The sequence below is a fragment of the Mastomys coucha genome, unplaced genomic scaffold (genome assembly GCF_008632895.1).
Source record: "Mastomys coucha isolate ucsf_1 unplaced genomic scaffold, UCSF_Mcou_1 pScaffold2, whole genome shotgun sequence".
Classification (NCBI taxonomy): domain Eukaryota; kingdom Metazoa; phylum Chordata; class Mammalia; order Rodentia; family Muridae; genus Mastomys; species Mastomys coucha.
This window is the reverse complement of record NW_022196902.1, coordinates 25,837,812-25,858,768: the sequence shown is the minus strand read 5'-3', so window position 1 is coordinate 25,858,768 and position 20,957 is coordinate 25,837,812. Positions and strand designations below refer to the sequence as shown.

General features: G+C 37.2%; 1 protein-coding gene across 1 annotated transcript in view; it reads right to left on the bottom strand.

Annotated features, from left to right (window-relative positions):
• Positions 1-20,957, bottom strand: part of Trdn (triadin) — a 413,724-nt gene that overhangs the window by 339,599 nt on the left and 53,168 nt on the right. The window contains exons 3-4 of the mRNA XM_031380731.1: positions 11,655-11,816; positions 10,544-10,576 (exon numbers count right to left, since the gene is read on the bottom strand). Coding sequence (XP_031236591.1) covers positions 10,544-10,576; positions 11,655-11,816 — 195 coding nt within the window. The remainder of the gene's footprint in view (positions 1-10,543; positions 10,577-11,654; positions 11,817-20,957) is intronic.

Below are 20,957 nucleotides of genomic sequence, written 5' to 3'. Positions count from 1 at the left end.
GATTTCATAATGTAGAAGGTAGTCTGTGATAATGAGCAAACATGTGGCTTTCCTGTGAGAAACCATTATGACCACACCATTTCCATCTCAGTACAGGTGGCTGAGATGATGCTGTCCTGTCATCTGTCCTCTGCTTCCAAGGTGATCCCAGATGTTCACAGATTATGTGCTGCTCCAGTTTCATTGTTGTTACTTTATTTTGGTTTTGGCAATTGATCAGATCCAACAAGAGTGTTGCTACTGATGACCGACTTTGGTTGGTGGTTTATTCCCTGGGAGTTCTGAGGGTACTAGTTAGTTCATATTGTTGTTCATCCTAAGGAGCTGCAACCCTTCAGCTCCTTGGGTTCTTTCTCTAGCTCCTTCATTGGGGACCCTGTACTCAGTTCAATGGATGGCTGTGAGCCTCTACTTCTGTATTAGTCGGGTACTGTCAGAGCCTCTCTCAGGAGACAGCTATATCAGGCTGGATTGTCCTTCCTTCAGTCTCTGCTCCATAGTTAGACTCTGCCCAGTGTAGGGGAATGCCAGGGCCAGTAAGCAGGAGAGGGTAGGGTGGAGAGAAGGGGGAGGGGGAGGGATCAGGGGTTTGTTCTTTTTTTTTTAATTTAAGCAGAATATGTTTATTGATTATTTGGGAATTTCACATAATACACCCTGATCACTCTTACCTCTGAGTAATCCCAAGTTTGTTCCCCAACTCTTCTAGCCCTTCCACCCAAAAGATAAAAACAGCAACAACAAGAAAAACCAGCTTCAATTTGTGGTGTCTATATAGTACTGGAGCATGGCCAAACTCCCAGTGGCCTACCCTTGAAGAAAAATAAATCCTTCCATACCCCACCCTTACCAGTAGCCTTCTCTTCTGGAGAGCTATGCTTTAGTATCCATGCCACAAACTTAAAGAGTTCTCTTTGATGGCTTTCTGTTTAGTTTGTTACTTTTTAGGGGGTGGGACTGGGGTGCAGGTTGTCACAGAAACCTTCCATGTCTCTTTTTCTAACTATGAGTCTTCAGTCATCAATACCTCTGCAGAAGAAACTTCATTGCACCTTACAGTCAGCAGGAACATGGATAGAAGCCTTCTACATGGTATCGGGCAGTAGCACAGAGCACAGCTATCCACCTGGCCTCGAGTCAGGATGCATCAGAGATGTCAGCATGGTCTTTGCTGGCAGTACCAGCCACAGACAGAAACATGGCTTTAGGCTGAGGCAGAGAGACCAAGAACATATGCATAGTGTTTGGTGGGACCACAGACATCAGCTCTGCTCCCTGCTGTAGCAAGACCAAGAATCAAGACATGGCTCCTTGCAGCACTACAGATCAACATGGGCCTCAGCATGATCTCAGGTGACAGATAAACCACAGACACTACTAAGGCCCTCTGCCTCAGCACTGGCCATGGACACAAACATGGTCCCTAATGGCAGTCCAGCTCATGGAGATCTTCATGGGTCATGGACATCAACACAGACACAGACATGGCTGCTGGTGGCAGCATGCACCATAGACATCATATGGTGTTTGGCCACGGGGCCATGGACCTAGACATGGCCCTGCAGTAGGACCATGGACCCAGACATGACCTTAGATGGCATCTCCGGGGCCACAGACATCAACATCACTTTAGGCAGCAGTATAGACCATACACTCTAACATGGGCTCTTGTGGTAGCTTGAGTACCATGTGGAGATGTGTCAGACTCTCTCCACCTCTCAATTCCTCCATCTTTCCCACTCCTCTATTGCAAATTGTTTGTCTTAGTGGCATTGGAAACTCCAATGTGTCATTCAATGTATTTATTTGCCTACCCAGCTCTACATGCAAAGACTCATGGCCATGAGTCATTGGTCTGGCTTAAGGCTTCTTTCTGGTTTCTGAGACTGCATAAATACCTGGCCATCACAGCCTTGCTTCAGGTCTTCATCTTCTATGGAAATGATGTTCCTGCATCTGGTTCTGCAGCAGTGGTTCCTCCTCAGGGTATAACAGTTCTGATCCTGGGTGTGTCAGAATGCCTGGGAATGGAGCTTTCTCTGGGTGTTGTGGGACTGGCTGCAGAGCTTGAGCCCAAGGTCTGCTCTGGACCCCAGCCCAGACAGACCGGAAGGAATCCGAGTCACTGGGCTGGCGGAGTTCCTGTGTGCCTGGTCCTGCAGGTCCCAGTTACTCCCAGTGTTGGGACAGATGTTGGTTCCTGCTCACCTCTGATCCTGGGTGTGTCAGAATGCCTGGGAGTGGAGCTTCCTCTTGGTGTTGTGGGACTGGCGCAGAGCTTGTGCCCAAGGTCTGCTCTGGACCCCAGCCCAGACAGACCGAAAGGAGCCCAAGTGGGTTTGTTCTTGTTATCGTTTTTTTTCCCCCTTTGGAGGGGAAACTGGGAAAGGAGATATCGTATGACACGTAAATAAAGAAAATATCTAATAAAAAATTAACGACCTTAAAAAATTATTGAATTCAAGTTCAGAACAATAAAATTGGTGGTTACCAAGAAACAATAAATGTGTGGAATGTCATAAAAAAAAAAAAGAGTGTTGCTACTTAGTCCAGATCGATGACAGTCTAGACATGTTTCTTAGAAGAAGCATTTGAGATAAAAATAAAAAGTTTTCCTCTTGAGTCACTGGCTAAAATGGTCTGGACCACAGGCATCTGAGGACCATAACTGCAGGAGATGAAAAAGATGGCCAGACTATTAATTAAACTAAGCATGAAGACAATGCTCTTCAGCAATGCAGTTTTGTTTCTTATAAAATATGTCCCACTCCATTCTAGAAGCTGCTGGGACTTCACAAGTTGTAGACTCTATCTTTTTATCTAAGGAAGACTTTCATTCAAATCTATTTCAATTGGAATTAAATTTTTTTCACACAAAATAACTAACACACTCTTTAATTCTGACATGTAGAGTTCATTGCATCTGAAGTAAATGGGAAAGTCATTGTTTCTCTGGCCTCAAACTTCTTAGACTCTTTTCTTTTTCCATTTACAACCTGCCATCAGTTTTCTTCACTTTTTCCTACTGTGGTTTTTGCTATCATCAGTGTTGAGAAAAGAAGGAAACAAGCACTGCAGAACATTCTAGACACAGTCTGAAGGACAACATGAAGCAAGTCTACAGCTGAATTTTGATTTAGAAGTTAAAGGACTGGAGGATCTGAAGGCATTTTCAACCCTATATCAACCAATATCAACAATAACAACCAATCAGACATCCCTAGAGCTCCCAGGGACTAGACCACCAACCAAAGAATACACATGGAGTGATCCATGACTCCAGCAACATATGTAGCTGAGGATGGCCTTGTCGGGCATCAATGGGAGGAGAAGCTCTTGGTCCTCTGAAGGCTCGATGCCCCAGTGTAGGGGAATATGAGGGAGGGAAGGCAGGAGTGGGTGGGTGGATGGATGGGTAGGGGAGCACCCTTATAGAAGCAGGGGGAGAGAGGATGGGATATGGGTTTTCCAGAGGGGAAAACTAGAAAGGGAATAACATTTGAAATGCAAATAAATAAAATATCCAATAAAAAGAAGAATTCATTTAACGATATTGCTAGATCATAACTTGTAACAAGATTCCTATTTCCATAACTTATAACAAGATTTCTACTTCCTTTCCTGGTGCCCTAGATTTTTTGACACTTAGTGTTCAATCTAGTATAAACACACAATCTACTAATAAACATGGGCACAATAGAAGTGGCAAGTTAACTTATATGGCTATCTTATTACCAACATTGAGATACAGTCTTCTACATAGTGGGGATATAATGTCTTCATGTTGATATTTTCTGGATCCTCCTCACGTACTCTGACATCAAATCACTATTGTAGATATCAATTTTTTAAAAAGACAGTAAGTGAATTAAGTTTTAACCTAGTGGGTAGCTCTCTCCAATTTGGGGGCTGTAGGACAATTTGCATCTCTACAGAAAGTGTAACTTATTTCTCTAGACACAAGGGTCTCCTTATGATTACTTGCTGTGGATGCATTCTGATCAGCCACCTCTCACTACTACCATGATGTCTTCCCTGCTAATGATTCCGCATCACTTTAAGTTCCTCCCTCTCACAAGTTGACTCTTGTCAGGTATTTGTGACAGCACTGAGGAAAGTAAACAATACAAAAATCAGGGAAATTATACACAATTTTGAGGGTTGCTGGTGCTCTCTCTGAATGAGAACAATGAGTGTGTGGTCCATAAGGTCACTGTGCTCCTAAAAGCGAAGACCAGTTTTTCCTTTACAGAACTGTGAATAGGCTTAGCTCCGAAAGAATATAATTATCCTTTCTCAACGTTAAAATTAGATGTCAAGGAAAAGCAATAAAAAAGTAACTTCCTGTCAAAAGACTATCATTATTTTCTAAAACTACATATTTGAAAAGTCATAAATGTTATAATGATCACTCATATGCAGATGTATTATAGACAAAAGTTTAAGTAAGAATGAACTGAAAAAGGAAGATAAATGTTTCTATTAGATTGTGCTTCAAAGTGTTAGAAGAAAATTTAAAACTAGACATGCTAAAGAGTTATATTTTTCTGTTTACCTTAAACATTAGTTCAGGGATATGAAAAATTCTATTAGCTATAAAACAATAATTCACCTTTGAAAAATATGGAGAATTACTAAGGTACCAATTCCTTATGATGACTGGTTTCTTCTTCCTCCTCTCCTCTTTTTCCTCCTCCTCTCCATTCTCTCCTCAACACTCCCTATTCCTGTATCATATGGTATGGTTTTAACTTGGACTTAGAGATGTTTCCTTGGTCCTGTGAAGGCTTGATGCTCCTGTGCAGAGGAATGCTAGGGAGGTGAGGCAGGAGTGGGTAGGTGGGGGAGCTGTCTCATAGAAGCAGGGTTAAGGGTGATGGGATAGGGTTTTGCAGAGGGGAAACTGGGAAAGGGGTTAACATTTGGAATGTAATAAAATGTCCAATTTAAAAAAAGATAGAGCAGAAAGCCACCATGGGTTAGGGGTGTCATAAAATAATGGTCATGTGGGGTGGGTAATTGGAGTTAAAAGCAGCAACTCATATGAAACATGGCAAATCATAGGACAGGATTATTGGTTGGGAAATAGACATAATAGCAAAGAGGATAGCTATCTGCCCAGCTCTTGTGCTGATTAAGACTTATTATAAATATAAATTTGAAAAAAATTAAAGTATTAAAATATTTGCACAAAAAAATAGTCCAGTAAGATAAATCTTTGACTGCATCAATGTGAATCATGTAACTCTATAATACTCTATCTTAATTACAATCTATTTTCCCCATTTATTCATCAGTCTCTTCATCATGGTCTTTGGTGGTGTTGTAAAAAATAAGTACTAGTTTTAAGTTACTGGTTAATAAGATATACTAAGTTCTATTGGACTGGCTATTTGTAAGGCAAACTAATGGCTCCAGCAGCATGTGTATAGCAGAGGATGGCCTAGTCGGTCATCAGTGGGAGGAGAGGCCCTTGCCCCTATGAAGGTTCTATGCCCCAGTGTAGGGGAATGCCAGGGCCAGTAAGCAGGAGAGGGTAAGGTGGCCAGTAGGGGAAGGGGGGAGGGAACAGGGGTTTGTTTTTGTTTTTGTTTTTATTTTATTTTATTTTATTTGTTTCAGAGGGGAAACTGGGAAAGGAGATATCATATGACATGTAAATAAAGAAAATATCTAATAAAAATTAAGAAAAAGAATTTCGCTGTAGATACAGAAATTTTTAAGAAATTTTCTACACTAACTTTTGAAGATATTGTAAAGAAGCAGACAAATGGTCTAGTGACCTAGCTTATTGCTTGAAATATTGACGGCACCTGAAAAAGCAACAGGGAAACTTAAACTTGATGACTACCTTAATCACAGGCTATTGGTGCTCTGTAATAGTGACTATGCAGAGGGGACAGTAGACTAGTGTGTAGTATGTGGAGCTCTCTCAGAACTGTAGGGTCTTCCAGGAAGCTAAACACCTCTATGCCTCTGTAGTCATCTTCTCTTTTTGTTTTCCTTTAAAATTGTAGAATGCTTTTAAAAACTGCATTCCTTCCCACACTTAGAATACACTTAAAAGTTATAAGTATTACATATTAATGATTGATGCGAATGTTGAACTTTAGTGAGAGGAGACTGTTAGGATGCGCCTAGCACCTGAGGAGACTGTTAGGATGCGCCTAGCACCTGAGGAGACTGTTAGGATGCGCCTAGCACCTGAGGAGACTGTTAGGATGCGCCTAGCACCTGAGGAGACTGTTAGGATGCGCCTAGCACCTGAGGAGACTGTTAGGATGCGCCTAGCACCTGAGGAGACTGTTAGGATGCGCCTAGCACCTGAGGAGACTGTTAGGATGCGCCTAGCACCTGAGCATCGTGGACGTAGAGATGCGGATGTAGAGAAGGGGATGAGGTCATCCACACTAAACAGCAAGAACTGTTCTAAAAAAAATTCCAGATATTAAAATGTAAATAAAACTACTGTGCTACTACCTTTAAAAGTTAATTAAAGTATTAAATTAAGTGTTAAATACTATATTTGTAAAATATAATTTTAAAATTACTTTTTAACATTTGGAAATTTTTTTTACATTTTTCACTCTATTCTCAAATAACTTATTGAATGGCATTAGAATTTTATTTTCAGAATATTTAAAGATTACATCATAAAGTTTACAAAAATTATATATAGTTAATTATTTAATATATTTTCTATAGAACATCAAGTATATTAACCTCTGTATATAAAACATATTGCAAATATTTATGGTTTGTATTGAAAATGAAATATCAAATTCTGTTTCCTTATGAGAGTAATGAGACTGTAAAATTAGATAACAAGATCTTTAGAGGGGACTCATCCGTGAGTGAGCATTAACTGCTTTTACACATAGTAATCTAGTGTACTTCCAAGTACCTGTGCCAGGCAGCTCATAACCAAGTGTAACACCAGCCTCAAGAGACCTGTGACCCTCTAACCCTCTTCTGTTCTCTGAGGGTGTAATTTCTCTCTCTCTCTCTCTCTCTCTCTCTCTCTCTCTCTCTCTCTCGTCTCCCCTCTCTCTCTTGCTTTCTCTCCATCTCACATACACACACAAACACACACAACATACACACAACACACACACAATTTTTAAAGTAAAATTTAAAAGTAAAATAAAACATTTTAAAAATAGCTCATGATTTTATAGAATAAATCTGATTTATGGATTATAGCTTAAATGGAATGTCTTATCAATGAATGTAAACCTTTGTCTTTACTTTTGAAAATATGGATAAGAATCCTTATGTACATCTAACTTTATATGCCTATAATCTTATATATGTCTACATATTTATATCCATAAATAAGCATAGACATTTATGCATATAACAAATCATTTCTATTTTATTATATTTTGACCTCTTTCCTAGCATTATCAAGATGACATTAGGTATAACAATAATTTTATTTAATTATTTCTCTCTTGAGATAGGCAGGTCCTGTCTCAAAAACAGAGTAGGTTAGAACTGAAAATGCCCCCAACACCAGAGGTCCAGTATTATAGCTATATGCTAACACCCCTGGCTAAGAAATTAATCATCTTTGAGTTAAGTAATTGCTTGCTTACTCTTTCTGTTTTATTGAAATAAAAACAAAAATTCATATAATTTTCAATGCATTGGCTCCAGAATCATTTATTTTGTGAATATTCAGAAAACAAGGTAACTTTATCAGTCTCTCCATTAGATATGATTAATGCTTTCCAACAATTGAACCTTCTATAATAGGCCCAGTAATGGAAATAAATGTATTGTGAATTTTTAATACTATTGTATGTTCTCTTGTGTTATGTAATATGCTTTCTTTAATTACATTTATTTTATTTTAGAGTTGATTATCAGTAATTTGGAATATTGTCCATGTAAGCTATTCTTACCAATAAAATTATTGCTGAAATTAATTTTGTGTTTTGTGAAAATATGCATATATAATCTTATTGTTTGTAATTATGAATGTTTTAATTTAAAACTTTAGAGAAATGAAAGAGCAATATTCTTGTGATTCATATAAAAATGGGACACTGATATATAAATATTATAGTCATATGAATCAACTATGATAATTTTATTTTAGCATTATGTTACAAAAATGAGACAAACCAAATCAATATTCAATTATTTGATCTTTTTCTGACACTAGCAACTGGACACAGTCATGTATGTCTCTACTCTCAGCACTGAAATATACAAAAAATTTTTTCTTTATCATGTAAAATTGACTTATTGGTAACAAAACATTATTGTATTTTCAGATGGACACGTTTTAAGAAAGTATATGCATGGTGCTGGTTCCTTTTACATCTCTCTGCAATCGCATGCTCCAAGGAATGTAAAGTGTGACATATCCACAGTTCACACTCCTGAGTAAGAAAACTGCTGAAAAGAACAACAGTTCTAGAGAATCAAGGGCCAGAACATTTAGCTGTATGTACTATTTGGCTCTCATAGGTAAATTTTTTAGAGAACTACATAATAAAAAAAGAAGGAAAGGAAGAAAGAAAGGAAGAAAGAAAGAAAGAAAGAAAGAAAGAAAGAAGGAAAGAAAGAAGGAAAGAAAGAGAGAAGGGGAGGGAGGGAGGGAAGGAGGGAGGGAAGAAGGAAGGAAGGAAGGAAGCAATACTCTAATGAGAAAGGTTCTGCAACGAACACACATGCTGGATGTGTTTTTATTAACAGGCAATTAGAAGAGAAAAAAAGGACATATATAATACAATGGATTATTTGAGACAGAGGTAGAGGCATGGATGGTGAGCACATAAAGAGGTGTGGCAATATAATTATATGAAAACGTCTCTTACATTAGAAGAGAACTGAACTTTTCCTGGATCTCACAGTCTAGTTCATACTATGCTTTAAGATCACCTAAGTCTTACTGATATCCTGCTGTTTACTCAGCATGTTTGTTTAACCTGCCTTTAATGAGCACCAAACCCTGACACTATTACCAATGCTTGCAGACAGGGGCCTAGCAAAGCTGTTCTCTAAGAGGCTCTACCAGCAACCGACTGGTAGATACTTGTAGCTAACCATTGGACTGAGGTCTGGGTCCTCTATGGAAGAATTAGGGGAAGCATTGAATGACCTGAATGGGATGGCAACCCCATAGGAAGACAACAGTGTTAACTAACTCAGACCCCTAGGAGCTCCTAGAGACTATGCCAGCAATCAAAGAGAATATATGGCCTGGTCTGAAGGCCCTGGCACATATATAACAGAGGACTGCCTTGTCTGTCCTCAGTGGTAGAGGCTGAATGTTCTTGGGAAAGGACATGGTGGGGAGTAGGTGCAGAGAGAGCACCCTTTCAGAGGCAGTGGGTGAAGAACTCTGGGAGGGGGTACTAGGACAGGGCAACATTTGGAATGTAAATAAAATAAAAATTAATTAAAAAAAGGACAATATAACAACCAAAAAATAATAATTTCTCATGATTTAGTAACTTGTACACTAATTATGGAATGTTTTGTAAACAAGCTAAATATTTTAAAATTGGAAATTGAAAATTAATATGTTTCAAGCATACAAAGACATTAGGTACAACATGAAATGACCTAAGTGGTATTTATATGTAACAACACAGGCCACAGAATAGCATCCAAAATTTCATCCATATTAATAGACTATTTAATAATTGATTATATTCGATCCCATTACTGAATCCATCCTGGTCTTTGGAAAGTAACTTCTCCTGATTAGATAACCAAAGAGTATTGTAATAGGCATGTATATGAGCAACTTAACCATCACAGTAGAATCAAGCACTAGCTAGTTTTCACTCATACCAAGTGTATTTAGGTTTGTAGCTTTGGGTTTCCTCAACATTTTCAGAGATGTTTGATATCTTTGGTTATAAAAAACTTTGATTCTTTGAGGCACTTGGGCCAAAGATGTATAAATTTTCCACAAAGCATTCCACTCCCAAACTAAGATTAGTCACGAAAATCCTTAGCTTTCACTACAAGAGAGCATTCAACGTCATATCCACATACCCTAGGCAATTTTTTTGGGGGGGGGAATGACCAATACATACACTTAGTCATATACGTTGCCCCCAAGATTATATGTTCCACACTCCAATGGCTATTTTGTATCATTGTCATCACCAGAGATGCAAGTAAAATCAGACATACAAAGAGACTCAATGCTTAAACTCAGTAAATCTGATAAGATAAAAGTAAGTCTAATGGGCACCATCAACTTCTGAACTATTTTCACAGCCACAGAATTCTGTCATTGAAAAAAATCCCAACTCACATTGGTCTGTTTATAGACAAAGCTACACAAATGGACTGCCAAAGCCCTTCAATAAAAATGCAACTGACTAACACTTGGATCAGCTCACTAGAAGATGTGCAGCAGCACTTTCTGATTATAAGGTTTCCATACTCTCGTTGTTAAAACAAACATCTTTTCTGAAACATGTTAAGACAGTACAAATGGAAGATACCAAAGTTATGCTCAAAATCAGTATTATAGAAAATGAAAAAAAAATGTTGAAAAATGAGCCAAACTAACCTTTTCTTTTTAAGGGTGGTTCTTCTATTTCTCCTAAACCAAGGGGGGAAAAAAGGTAAATTAGTATAACCTCTAGTGGAGATTTTCTATTTACTCATGTTGAACTCAGTTTTTTCCAAGCCACTGCTTTCTATAATCATGATTCTTGCTTTACTTTGCTATGGAAGTTCCACAGTACATTCCCTCTTTATCTATATTCACTTGAGATGGTTTCATTTTATGAATTCAATAAAATTGTTGCAGTGCTCCAAGTTACTGCATTATATTATAGTTCATACTCCATATTAATTTCAATTTTCTCTTCTTATTGTAAGAGATTACAGGGCCAAATCAGAAATCAATTTCCAACATAGTCATAACAGGGGTTTTAATTGTCAGAATTGTCCTGTTGGGTAAGAGTGAGTGGATAATCTTGGATGACTGACAGTTACCGTTAATTTTTTTAAAAAATATTATATAACAAATTGGATCACCAGGCTTTCTTTGTAAACCCGCTAAATGCCAATTTATATACAGCTTGTTTCTCCATTTTCTTTTATTCACTAAATGTGAGCTGCTTGCTTGTATAATACTTAAAATATATCTTTCCATTCTATGTCCCCACTTGATTCCATCAATATATGTTTTAACTAGACTTTTTTAAGATTAGTTATCACCATTCTACTATTAATGTGGCTTACATGTACAAACACATGATTGTTGGTTTTAATGTTTTTGTTTCAATACTCCTAAAGATGTATTTGAAAAATAGCCACTCTGTATCAAAAAACTGTGTAAGTCAGCACTATATTGTGTTTTATAGTCATTTATACTAAGACTTTTTGCTATACTGACACTCTGAAAGTGTCACTTAATTTTGATAGCTTTTCTATATGGCAGGTAAATTATAGGACTAAAACAAATGGAGAGCAATTCACTCTATTTGGGGACTTATTGGAGTGATTTTTCTACTAATAAGTATCTTCATATTAGTTTAGTCCGTCCAATTGCTCATTAGGGCTGAACCCTCAGCAAGTCAGTGTGAAGAGTGTCTAATACCCAGTCATAGCTGTTAGATACAACTGCATATACAACTCTATATGTAACAGATACAACTTTGCACTTTTGGTACCTTTTTCAATGTCCTCATCTGCATCCTCATCATCTTCATCACCTTCAGATGAGATGATGTCAGATAGCAAAGAGAAGAAGCCATAGATCCAGTCTGTTGTCTCCTCCACAGCATCGTTCACTAGTTTTAGAGGATCTGAGCCAATCTTGGCAATGGAACTTGCTGAAAGATATGGAAACAAAGGGAAAACTTCAGCAGTCATTACCAAAGAACCTAAGGAAATTTGTTTCCCAGACTACAGGCTACTATTTTGTATATAAAGTAGTATATAAATACACAAAATATATATCAGTGTATATTATAAAATTATCATTAGTATATAAATATGTACAACAGTATATGAATACATCAATATTGCTTTTTAATATACAAGTATTATAAATTAGCATATGTATATTATATGCTATATATGCTAATTTATCTGCTATATAAATTTATATGCTATATAAATTAGCATATATATCTATTATAGACATACATAGATATACACATATGTATATAGATAGAGAGAGATAGAAATAGATATAACAAAGAGAAGTAATTTAAAACATCTAGTACTAAGTATTACAGAATTACCAAAAAAAGAAACAAAAAACTTTAGTAACTACTATAAACTCAATGCATATGTGGTACAGCACAACTCTGGAATAAATCAAATAATGTTTTTATTACATAAGGTTTAAAGTCATTGAGTTCTACTTGTTCAGGAATATTGAAACAGTTATTGGCCTACAGAACATTTTGTAGCATCATGGTGAAGATGACCATGTAAATCTTCAAATAAGGACTACAAATGTGACCAGTGTACTGCCTGGTTTTGTGTGTCAACTGGACACAGCCTGGAGTTATCACAGAGAAGGGAGCTTCAGTTGGGGAAGTGCCTCCATGAGATCCAGCTGTGGGGCATTTTCTCAATTAGTGATCAAGGGGGTAGGGCTCCTTGTGGGTGGTGCCATCCCTGGGCTGGAAGTCTTGGGTTCTATAAGAGAGCAGGCTGAGCAAGCCAGAAGAAGCAAGCCAGTAAGGAACATCTCTCCATGGCCTCTGCATCAGCTCCTGCTTCCTGACCTGCCTGAGTTCCAGTCCTGACCTCCTCTGGTGATAACAGCAATGTGGAAGTAAGCTGAATAAACTCTTTCCTCCCCAACTTGCTTCTTGGTCATGGCGTTGTGCAGGAATAGAAACCCTGACTAATACAACCAGAATCATTATGTATGAATTAAGACTGATATATATATATATATATATATATATATATATATATATATAATTAAAGTATGTAAAGCAATGAAAAAAACTTGAAGTTACTGAGGTGGTGATTTTGTCCAATTTGAACAAAGTTTGTTAAATTTAACCATTTGGAAATTCTATTTTAAAATATTCAAACAGTAAACTCTTTACATTTAAACATCTGGCAACTTCAATAACAGAATTAAGTAAAACTGAAGTATATACATTATACTTTTATTATGTGTTAGAAGACTTTCTAACTTTAAATGAAAGCTTAAAAAAGAAAAAAAATAAATATATTGAGGATTTATAAAACATTCAGACTTTATGAAAACGTATCTGAAGACTGAAAAGTAGGCTTAATATCTGCTTGACGGATGTTGTCAAAACAGCACAAATTGCTCCTAAGCTTCTGATGGCTGCCCTAACTAGAGGCCCAACAATCAGCTGAAAGAGTTGGATTCAGATACTTACTCTCAACCAACTAACAGAAGCTGGGGACCCCTGTGGTTTAATTAGGGAAAAGCTGGCATAAGCTCAGATGGAGGGTGACCCCCATAGGAAGAGAAACAGTCTCTACTAACCTGGACCCCGGAGATCTCTCAGACACTGAGCCACAAACCAGACAACTTACACCAGCAGATATGAGGCCTCCGACACATATACAACAGAGAATTGCTGGGTCTGACCCCACTGAGAGAAGACTCACATAACCCTAAAAAGACCTGAGGCCCCAGGGAGTGGGGAGATCAGGTGGGGTGGGCAAAGCATGGGGGGTGTGTGGACATCCTCTTGGAGTTGGGGGAGGAGGTATGGAATGAGGAACAATCAGAGGGTGGAACAGGAGGGGAATAACGACTGGACTGTAAAAAAGATTAAAGGAAAAAAAAACTACAGATAGGGGAAACAGGTTTAGAGCCATTGTTTTTGTTTTTTTAAATTAGCTCATTTTAATATTAATTATATAAACATATGTAACTTATTTACATATATGTATACATATATTATATATTTACATATATATTTAAAATAGACCATGAGACAGAGTGGTGCATGCCCTTAATCCCAGCACTCAAGAGACAGAGGCAGAGCCAGTAAATTTTCTGTGACTTTGGGCCTAGCCTGAGATACATAGTGAGATCAAAAAAAAAATAAAAATAATAAAATAAAATAGACCAAAGCATAGAAATCATGTAAAAGTATTTTCATATTCAAGCTAATCCCCAAAATAATACATTTGTCTAGCAAAGGCATTTTAGATATTTTTTCTGGACACCTAATAAAAGCATATTTTTAATAAATTAGTAACTCACTATATTTATGCTATTAATTTCTCTCTCTCTCTCTCTCTCTCTCTCTCTCTCTCTCTCTCTCTCTCTCAATAAGTCCAGTGTTAATTCTTTATTATGGTAACCAAATTAATACATATCAGAAGAAAAACTATTAGTTATTATATATAATCTTAGGTTTATTGCTCCCTTCAAAGAAGAAATCTAAGAAAATGAAAAAGCCATCCATTTTACCATCCTCATCCCCTTCTGATGTATTATACACTTTCATATTTTTACCTTTACATTATCTCAGAAATATGTCAACCTTAACACAATAATTTTCCTTTTCTTTTTTAAATTTCCTTTTTACTAAACTAATAAAATTTATTGTAAAATATACAACTCAGTATTGACACTTTTTAAGTCAACATAATTTATAATAATTAAATGCCTCTTAAATATATATATATACATATATGTATATATGTATATATATGTGTGTGTATATATATATATGTATAAAAGTAACATGCACTCAACCAGTTTTTAAAATTTATTTGGAGCATTAAACTTGATAGAAGTAGAATAAACTCTCTTATGAAGTCTTCTATGAAAGGATATTGTAACAGGTTTCTGATTAGACAGAAACCATTCCATCGCCAAGGGAGAATATACAGTGTAACTGTGGTTTCATAGAATGAATTTGGATAGTGTCTCTGTGCCCTCTGGTTAGTCTGGCTAAGGGTTTATCTAATCTGCTGATTTTCTCAAAGAACCAGCTCCTGGTTTTGTTGATTCTTTGTATAGTTCTTTTTGTATCTACTTGGTTGATTTCAGCCCTGACTTTGATTATTTCCCGCCCTCTACTCTCTTGGGAGTATATTTGCTTCTTTTTGTTCTAGAGCTTTCAGGTGTGTTGTTGAGCTGCCAGTGTATGCTCTCTCCAGTTTCTTCTTTTTTATTAGATATTTTCTTTATTTACATGTGATATGATGTCTTCTTTCCCAGTTTCCTCTCTGAAAAAAAAGAAAAGAAAAGAAAAAAAAAAACCAACAAAAGCCCTGTTCCTTCCCCACTCGCCCTGCTCATCAACCCACCCTCTCCCACTTCCTGGCCCTGGCATTCCCCTACACTGGGGCATAGAACCTTCCCAGGGCCAAGGGCCTCTCCTCCCATTGATGACTGACTAGGCCATCCTCTGCTCCATATGCTGCTGGTGGAGCCATGAGTCCCACCATGTGTACTCTTTGGTTGGTGGTTTAGTCCCTGGGAGCTCTGAGGGTACTAGTTAGTTCATATTGTTGTTCATCCTAAGGGGTTGCAGACCCTTCGGTTCCTTGGGTCCTTTCTCTAGCTCCTTCATTGGGGACCCTGAACTCAGTCCAATGGATGGCTGTGAGCCTCTACTTCTGTATTAGTCGGGTACTGTCAGAGCCTCTCAGAAGACAGCTATATCAGGCTCCTGTCAGCCAGCACTTGCTGGCATCCACAATAGTGTCTGGGTTTGATGACTGAAGATGGGAAGGATTCCCAGTTGGAGCAGTCTCTGGATTGTCCTTCCTTCAGTCTCTGCTCCATAGTTAGTTTCTACAACTCCTTCCATGGGTATGTTGTTCCTCCTTTTAAGAAGGAATGAAGTATCCACAGTTTGGTCTTCCTTCTTGACTTTTTGGAGGCACTCAGAGCTGAGTTTTCCTCTTAGCACTGCTTTCATTGTGTCCCATAAATTTGGGTGTATTGTGCCTTCATTTTCATTAAATTCTAAAAAGCCTCTAATTTCTTTCTTTATTTCTTCCTTGATCAAATTATCATTGAGTAGGGCATTGTATAGTTTCTATGTTTATGTGTGCTTTCTGTTGTTTTTGTTGGTATTTAAGACCAACCTTAGTCTGTGGTGATTTGATAGGGTGCATGGTATTATTTCAGTTTTCTTGTATCTGTTGAGGCCTGTTTTGTCACAGATTATATGGTCATTTTTGGGGAAAGTACCATGAGGTGCTGAGAAGAAGTTATATTCTTTTGTTTTAGGATGAAATGCTCCATAGATATCTGTTAAATCCATTCCGCCCATAACTTCTGTTATTTTCAGTGTGTCTCCTTTTAGTTTTTCTTTCTATCATCTGTCCATTGATGAGATCAGGGTGTGGAATTCTCCCACTTTCATTGTGTGAGGTGCAATGTATTCCTTGAAATTTACTAAAGTTTCTTTTATGAATGTGGGTGTCCTTGCATTTAGAGCATAGATGTTCAGAATGGAGAGTTCTTGGTGTGTTTTTCCTTCCTTATCCTTTTTTGATAACTTTTCATTTAAGGTCTATTTTATTCAATATTAGAATGGCTACTCCAGCTTGTGTCTTGGGACCATTTGCTTGGAAATTTGTTTTCTAGCATTTTACTCTGAGGAAGTGTTTCTCTTTGACAATGAGATACATTTCCTGTATGCAACAAAATGCTGGGTCCTCTTTACGTATCCAGTCTGTTAGTCTATGTCTTTCTATTGGGGAATTGTGTCCATTGATGTTAAGAGATATTAAGGAATAGTGATTCCTGCTTCCTGCTATTTTTTGTTATTTTTATGCTTGTGTGGCTATCTTCTTGTGGGTTTGTTGGAAGAATATTACTTTCTTGCTTTTTCTGGGGTGTAATTTCCCTCCTTGTGTTGACATTTTTCATCTATTACCACTTGTAGTGCTGGATTTATGGAACGATTGTGTAAATTTGTTTTTGACATGGAATATCTTGGTTTCTCCATCTATGGTGATTGAGAATTTTGCTGGGTATAGTAGCCTGGGCTGGCATTTTTGTTCTCTTAGGTTCTATATGACATGTGCCCAGGATCTTCTGGCTTTTATAGTCTCTGGCAAGAAGTCTGGTATAATTCTGAGAGGGCTTCCTTTATATGACACTTTACCTTTTTCCCTCACTGCTTTTAACATTCATTCTTTGTTTTGTGCATTTGTTGTTTTGATTAGTATGTGACAAGAGGAATTTCTTTTCTGATCCAATTTGGTGTTCTATAGTCTTCTTGTATGTTCATGGGCAGCTTTTTGTTTAGGTTTGGGAAGTTTTCTTTTATAATTTTGTTGAAGATAGTTACTGGCCCTTTAAGTTGGGAATCTTCACTCTCTTCTGTACATATTATCCTTAGGTTTGGTCTTATTGTGTTCTGGATTTCCTGGATGTTTTGGGTTAGGAGCGTTTTACATTTTCCCTTTTCTTTGACTGTTGTGTCAATGTTTGCTTTGGTCTCTTCTGCCCCTGAGATTCTCTCTTCTATCTCTTGTGTTCTGTTGGTGGTGCTTGCATCTATGACTCCTGATTTCTTTCCTAGGTTTTCTAACTCCAGGGTTGCCTCCCTTTCTGATTTCTTTATTGTTTCTATTTCCATTTTTAGATCCTGGATGGTTTTGTTCATTTCCTTCACCAGTTTGATTGTCTTTTCCTGTCATTCTTTAAGGGATTTTTGTGTTTCCTCTTTAAAGGATTCTAGCTGTTTACCTGTGTTCTCCTGTATTTCTTTGAGAGATTTATTTATGTCCTTCTTAGAGTCCCATCATCATCATGAGATGTGATTTTAAATCAGAGTTTTGTTTTTCTGGTATGTTGGTGTATCCAGGGGTCACTGTGGTGGGAGAACTAATTTCTGATGATACCATATAGACTTGGTTTCTGTTGCTTATGTTCTTGCCCTTGTCCCTCACCATCTGGTTATATCTGGTATTAGCTTGTCTTGCAGTCTCTGCCTGTGGCTTGTCCCTCCCACAAGCCTGTGTGTCAGTATTCCTGGGAGACCAGTTCTCTCTGGAGGAATTTGGATATGGAGTGCTGTGGAACAGGTTCAGCTACAGGGTGCAGATGGAAACTGGAAGGATCCTGCTCCTGGCTGTTCCTTGGTTCCTGTGTACTGGTGGCTCTAGGAGGGTCCCTCTTGGGCCAGGAATTTGAGCAGAATTGGTGGCTTACCTGTGCTCACAGGTGTGTTAGCACAATATAAGAGCTATTCAAAGAATTAAAATCTTAATTTGTTTTCAGGGTTATTAAAATTGGGCAAATGCATTTTATTGATAATGTTAATTAGTTATATCACATAGAGAGAAGAGGAAATGATGGGAGAGAAGAGAAGTAGAGAGTACTGAAGTGGGATGCAGAGCACAAAGACTGCACAATACACCTAACTTTGAAAAATGTAAAAATCAGAAAAACTACCCGAATTAGTGATTACTCATGTGTCTCCATTCTTTCTATTTTATTTTGCTAGATTCATGTGTGGCTACATTATATCATCTAAAATGTTGGACTGAGTACTGTTCAGATTGAAAGGAAATAAAGTGAAGCACCTAGAGCAGTCCTGGGTGCTGGTTTGTCCTACACCCACTCCTACAGCACCAAGAGGGAGCCTGAACTCTAAATTCTAAAGCCTAGCTTTACAAACTCAACTATCTTCCTTTGGTGAAGTGCCTAATAATCAAGTATGACCGTACCATCTTCAAACTCTCATGTCTACCTGTGATCACACAAATCCTTCACAAGCTTGTACTGAAGTAGACTCTAGTCCTACATCAAACACACAGGTCCCAGATCAAAAAATCCCAGGCAAAATTAATGGACAACGCAGGATGCCTATTAACAAAGTCTTAAAGAAATTTTTTTTTAAAATTTGTCTACAAGTATCCAAAGATAAAGCAGATAACTTCATAGCAGTCATAAACTTCATCAAAGAATTTAAGGAATTCAGTTAAAGGTGATAGCCTGAGTTCTGTACAAGAAAAGACAAAAATATGGTTAAATGAAAAGGCAAAGACAAATCAGAATATCAAAATTGGCTGCAGCCAATAGAAAGAACTATTGAAGAGAACTCGAGGAGACAGTGGATGGAAAACTCAGCAGGTGGCTTAGAAAGCAAGCTTACTAGTAGAAGAATCAAGGAGAAGAGAGAACACCAGTGATTAAAAATAGAGTAGGCTAACTGTAATATTTAAGCAAAGAATATTATAAAAATTAAAAACAGAGCATGCATACTAAAGATACATGCAGCAATCATGATAACCATGGAATATCTAAGAGAAAGAGACCATTGACACACTCTTATTCCTAATAACCTTTATGAAAATTTAACAGTAGACCTAACCAAGCAGATTAAAGACCTCTATAGTTAAATCTTTGAGACTCTAAGGAAATAAAGTGTAGAAGACACTAAATGGAAAGCTCTCCCATAATCAGATATTGGTAAAAATAATGTGAAAAAATTATCCTTTAAAGAGCACTTTAGAATTTCAATACAATTCCAATCACAATCCTCACAATACTCTTTACTTCAGTAGAAAGTGATGTCCTCAGACTGGAATGGAACCACAGAATACTTCAGACAAGCAACAAAATCCTGAGTGACAAGGCTGGGGATGGGAGGGTGATTACTCTACCAGACTTCTATATATATTACAAAATGATAGTAATAAAATCAGTAAGGTAATGTCACAAAGACACGCATGTCAATCAACAGACCAAAATACAAAACCTAAAGATGAATATATTTATTTGAAATTTGAAATTTGAAAAAAAATAATGCCAGAAAAGTACACAAGAGAAAAGGGAGCATCTTTGATAAAGGATACTGGGAACACTAAGTGTTTAAGAATGAAACTATATCAATATCTATTACCCTGATCAAAAAATGCTAATGGATCAAAGACCTCATTGTGAGATCTAAAATGCTGAAGCATGAGAATACATAGGCAGCACCAACAAGATATATGTGTAGGAATTTTTGAAAAGTATCTATTTGCTCAGGAATTAATGTCAATGTTTGACAAGTGAGACCACATAAAATTCTAAAGGATTTGTATAGCAAAAGAAATAATCAATAGATTGAAAGAGATCCTTGCTAGTTAAACATCTGATAAAAGGTTAATATTTAGAATATAGAAAGAACTCAAAAAACAAAGGATCAATACAACAAAAGGAAAACAAAGGATCAATACAACAAAAGGCTTAATTTAAAACTGCGCTATGGCCTTATGCAAACTATATTTCCAAGAAACCAGAACAATGACCAAAATGGAAGATATTCTAAAATGTTATGTAGTACCACTTCAATTCTGAGGTTAAAATAAAAAAAAAAACATAGATCTGATTCAAAATAAGGGCTAGTTTAGAGGAGAAAATTCTTGCCTGTCTCAAGAGAGTAGACAATTGTCACTGGCAAGGTCTTTAAAATTAGAGGAAACCTAAACTTCCAATTTCCTAAACCAATATATCCCTAACTGCATTCTAAATACTTATTCTTATATCTACAAATACGTGAAATTCTTTTAAAAGCTATTTTATGCATCAATAAGACTATTACAGAACTCAGCAACTGGTCAAAATTCAGCTAATAATTGGCTATGCTGTGCCCAGCCACAACTGTTGTATCTATAACACAGCACCTACACATATGGCTCAGAGAACTGTTTGGAAAAGAGGGGATAGAAAGGCTGTAAACAAACAGACAGACAGACAGACAGAGAAACCTTCTATGGGATAGTTCCTTCTATCTATGACAAAGAAGTGGAACACATTAAATCCTGAGAGTATTGCTCCATAAACAATATGTGGACAGCAACAGCACAGTTGCATGAAGGAAATTTTATAAGGCAGGAGATGAAGAGCTGTCTGATTGATGACAGCTGGGAGTAAAAGAATCAGTCAACGCTAGGAACAAGCCCCCGATAGGCTATCTAATCTCAACTAGTCTGTCCTAAATATATACACATACAAGCAACACTAAATGTACTAAGCAAGCTGTATTTATATATACCTATTT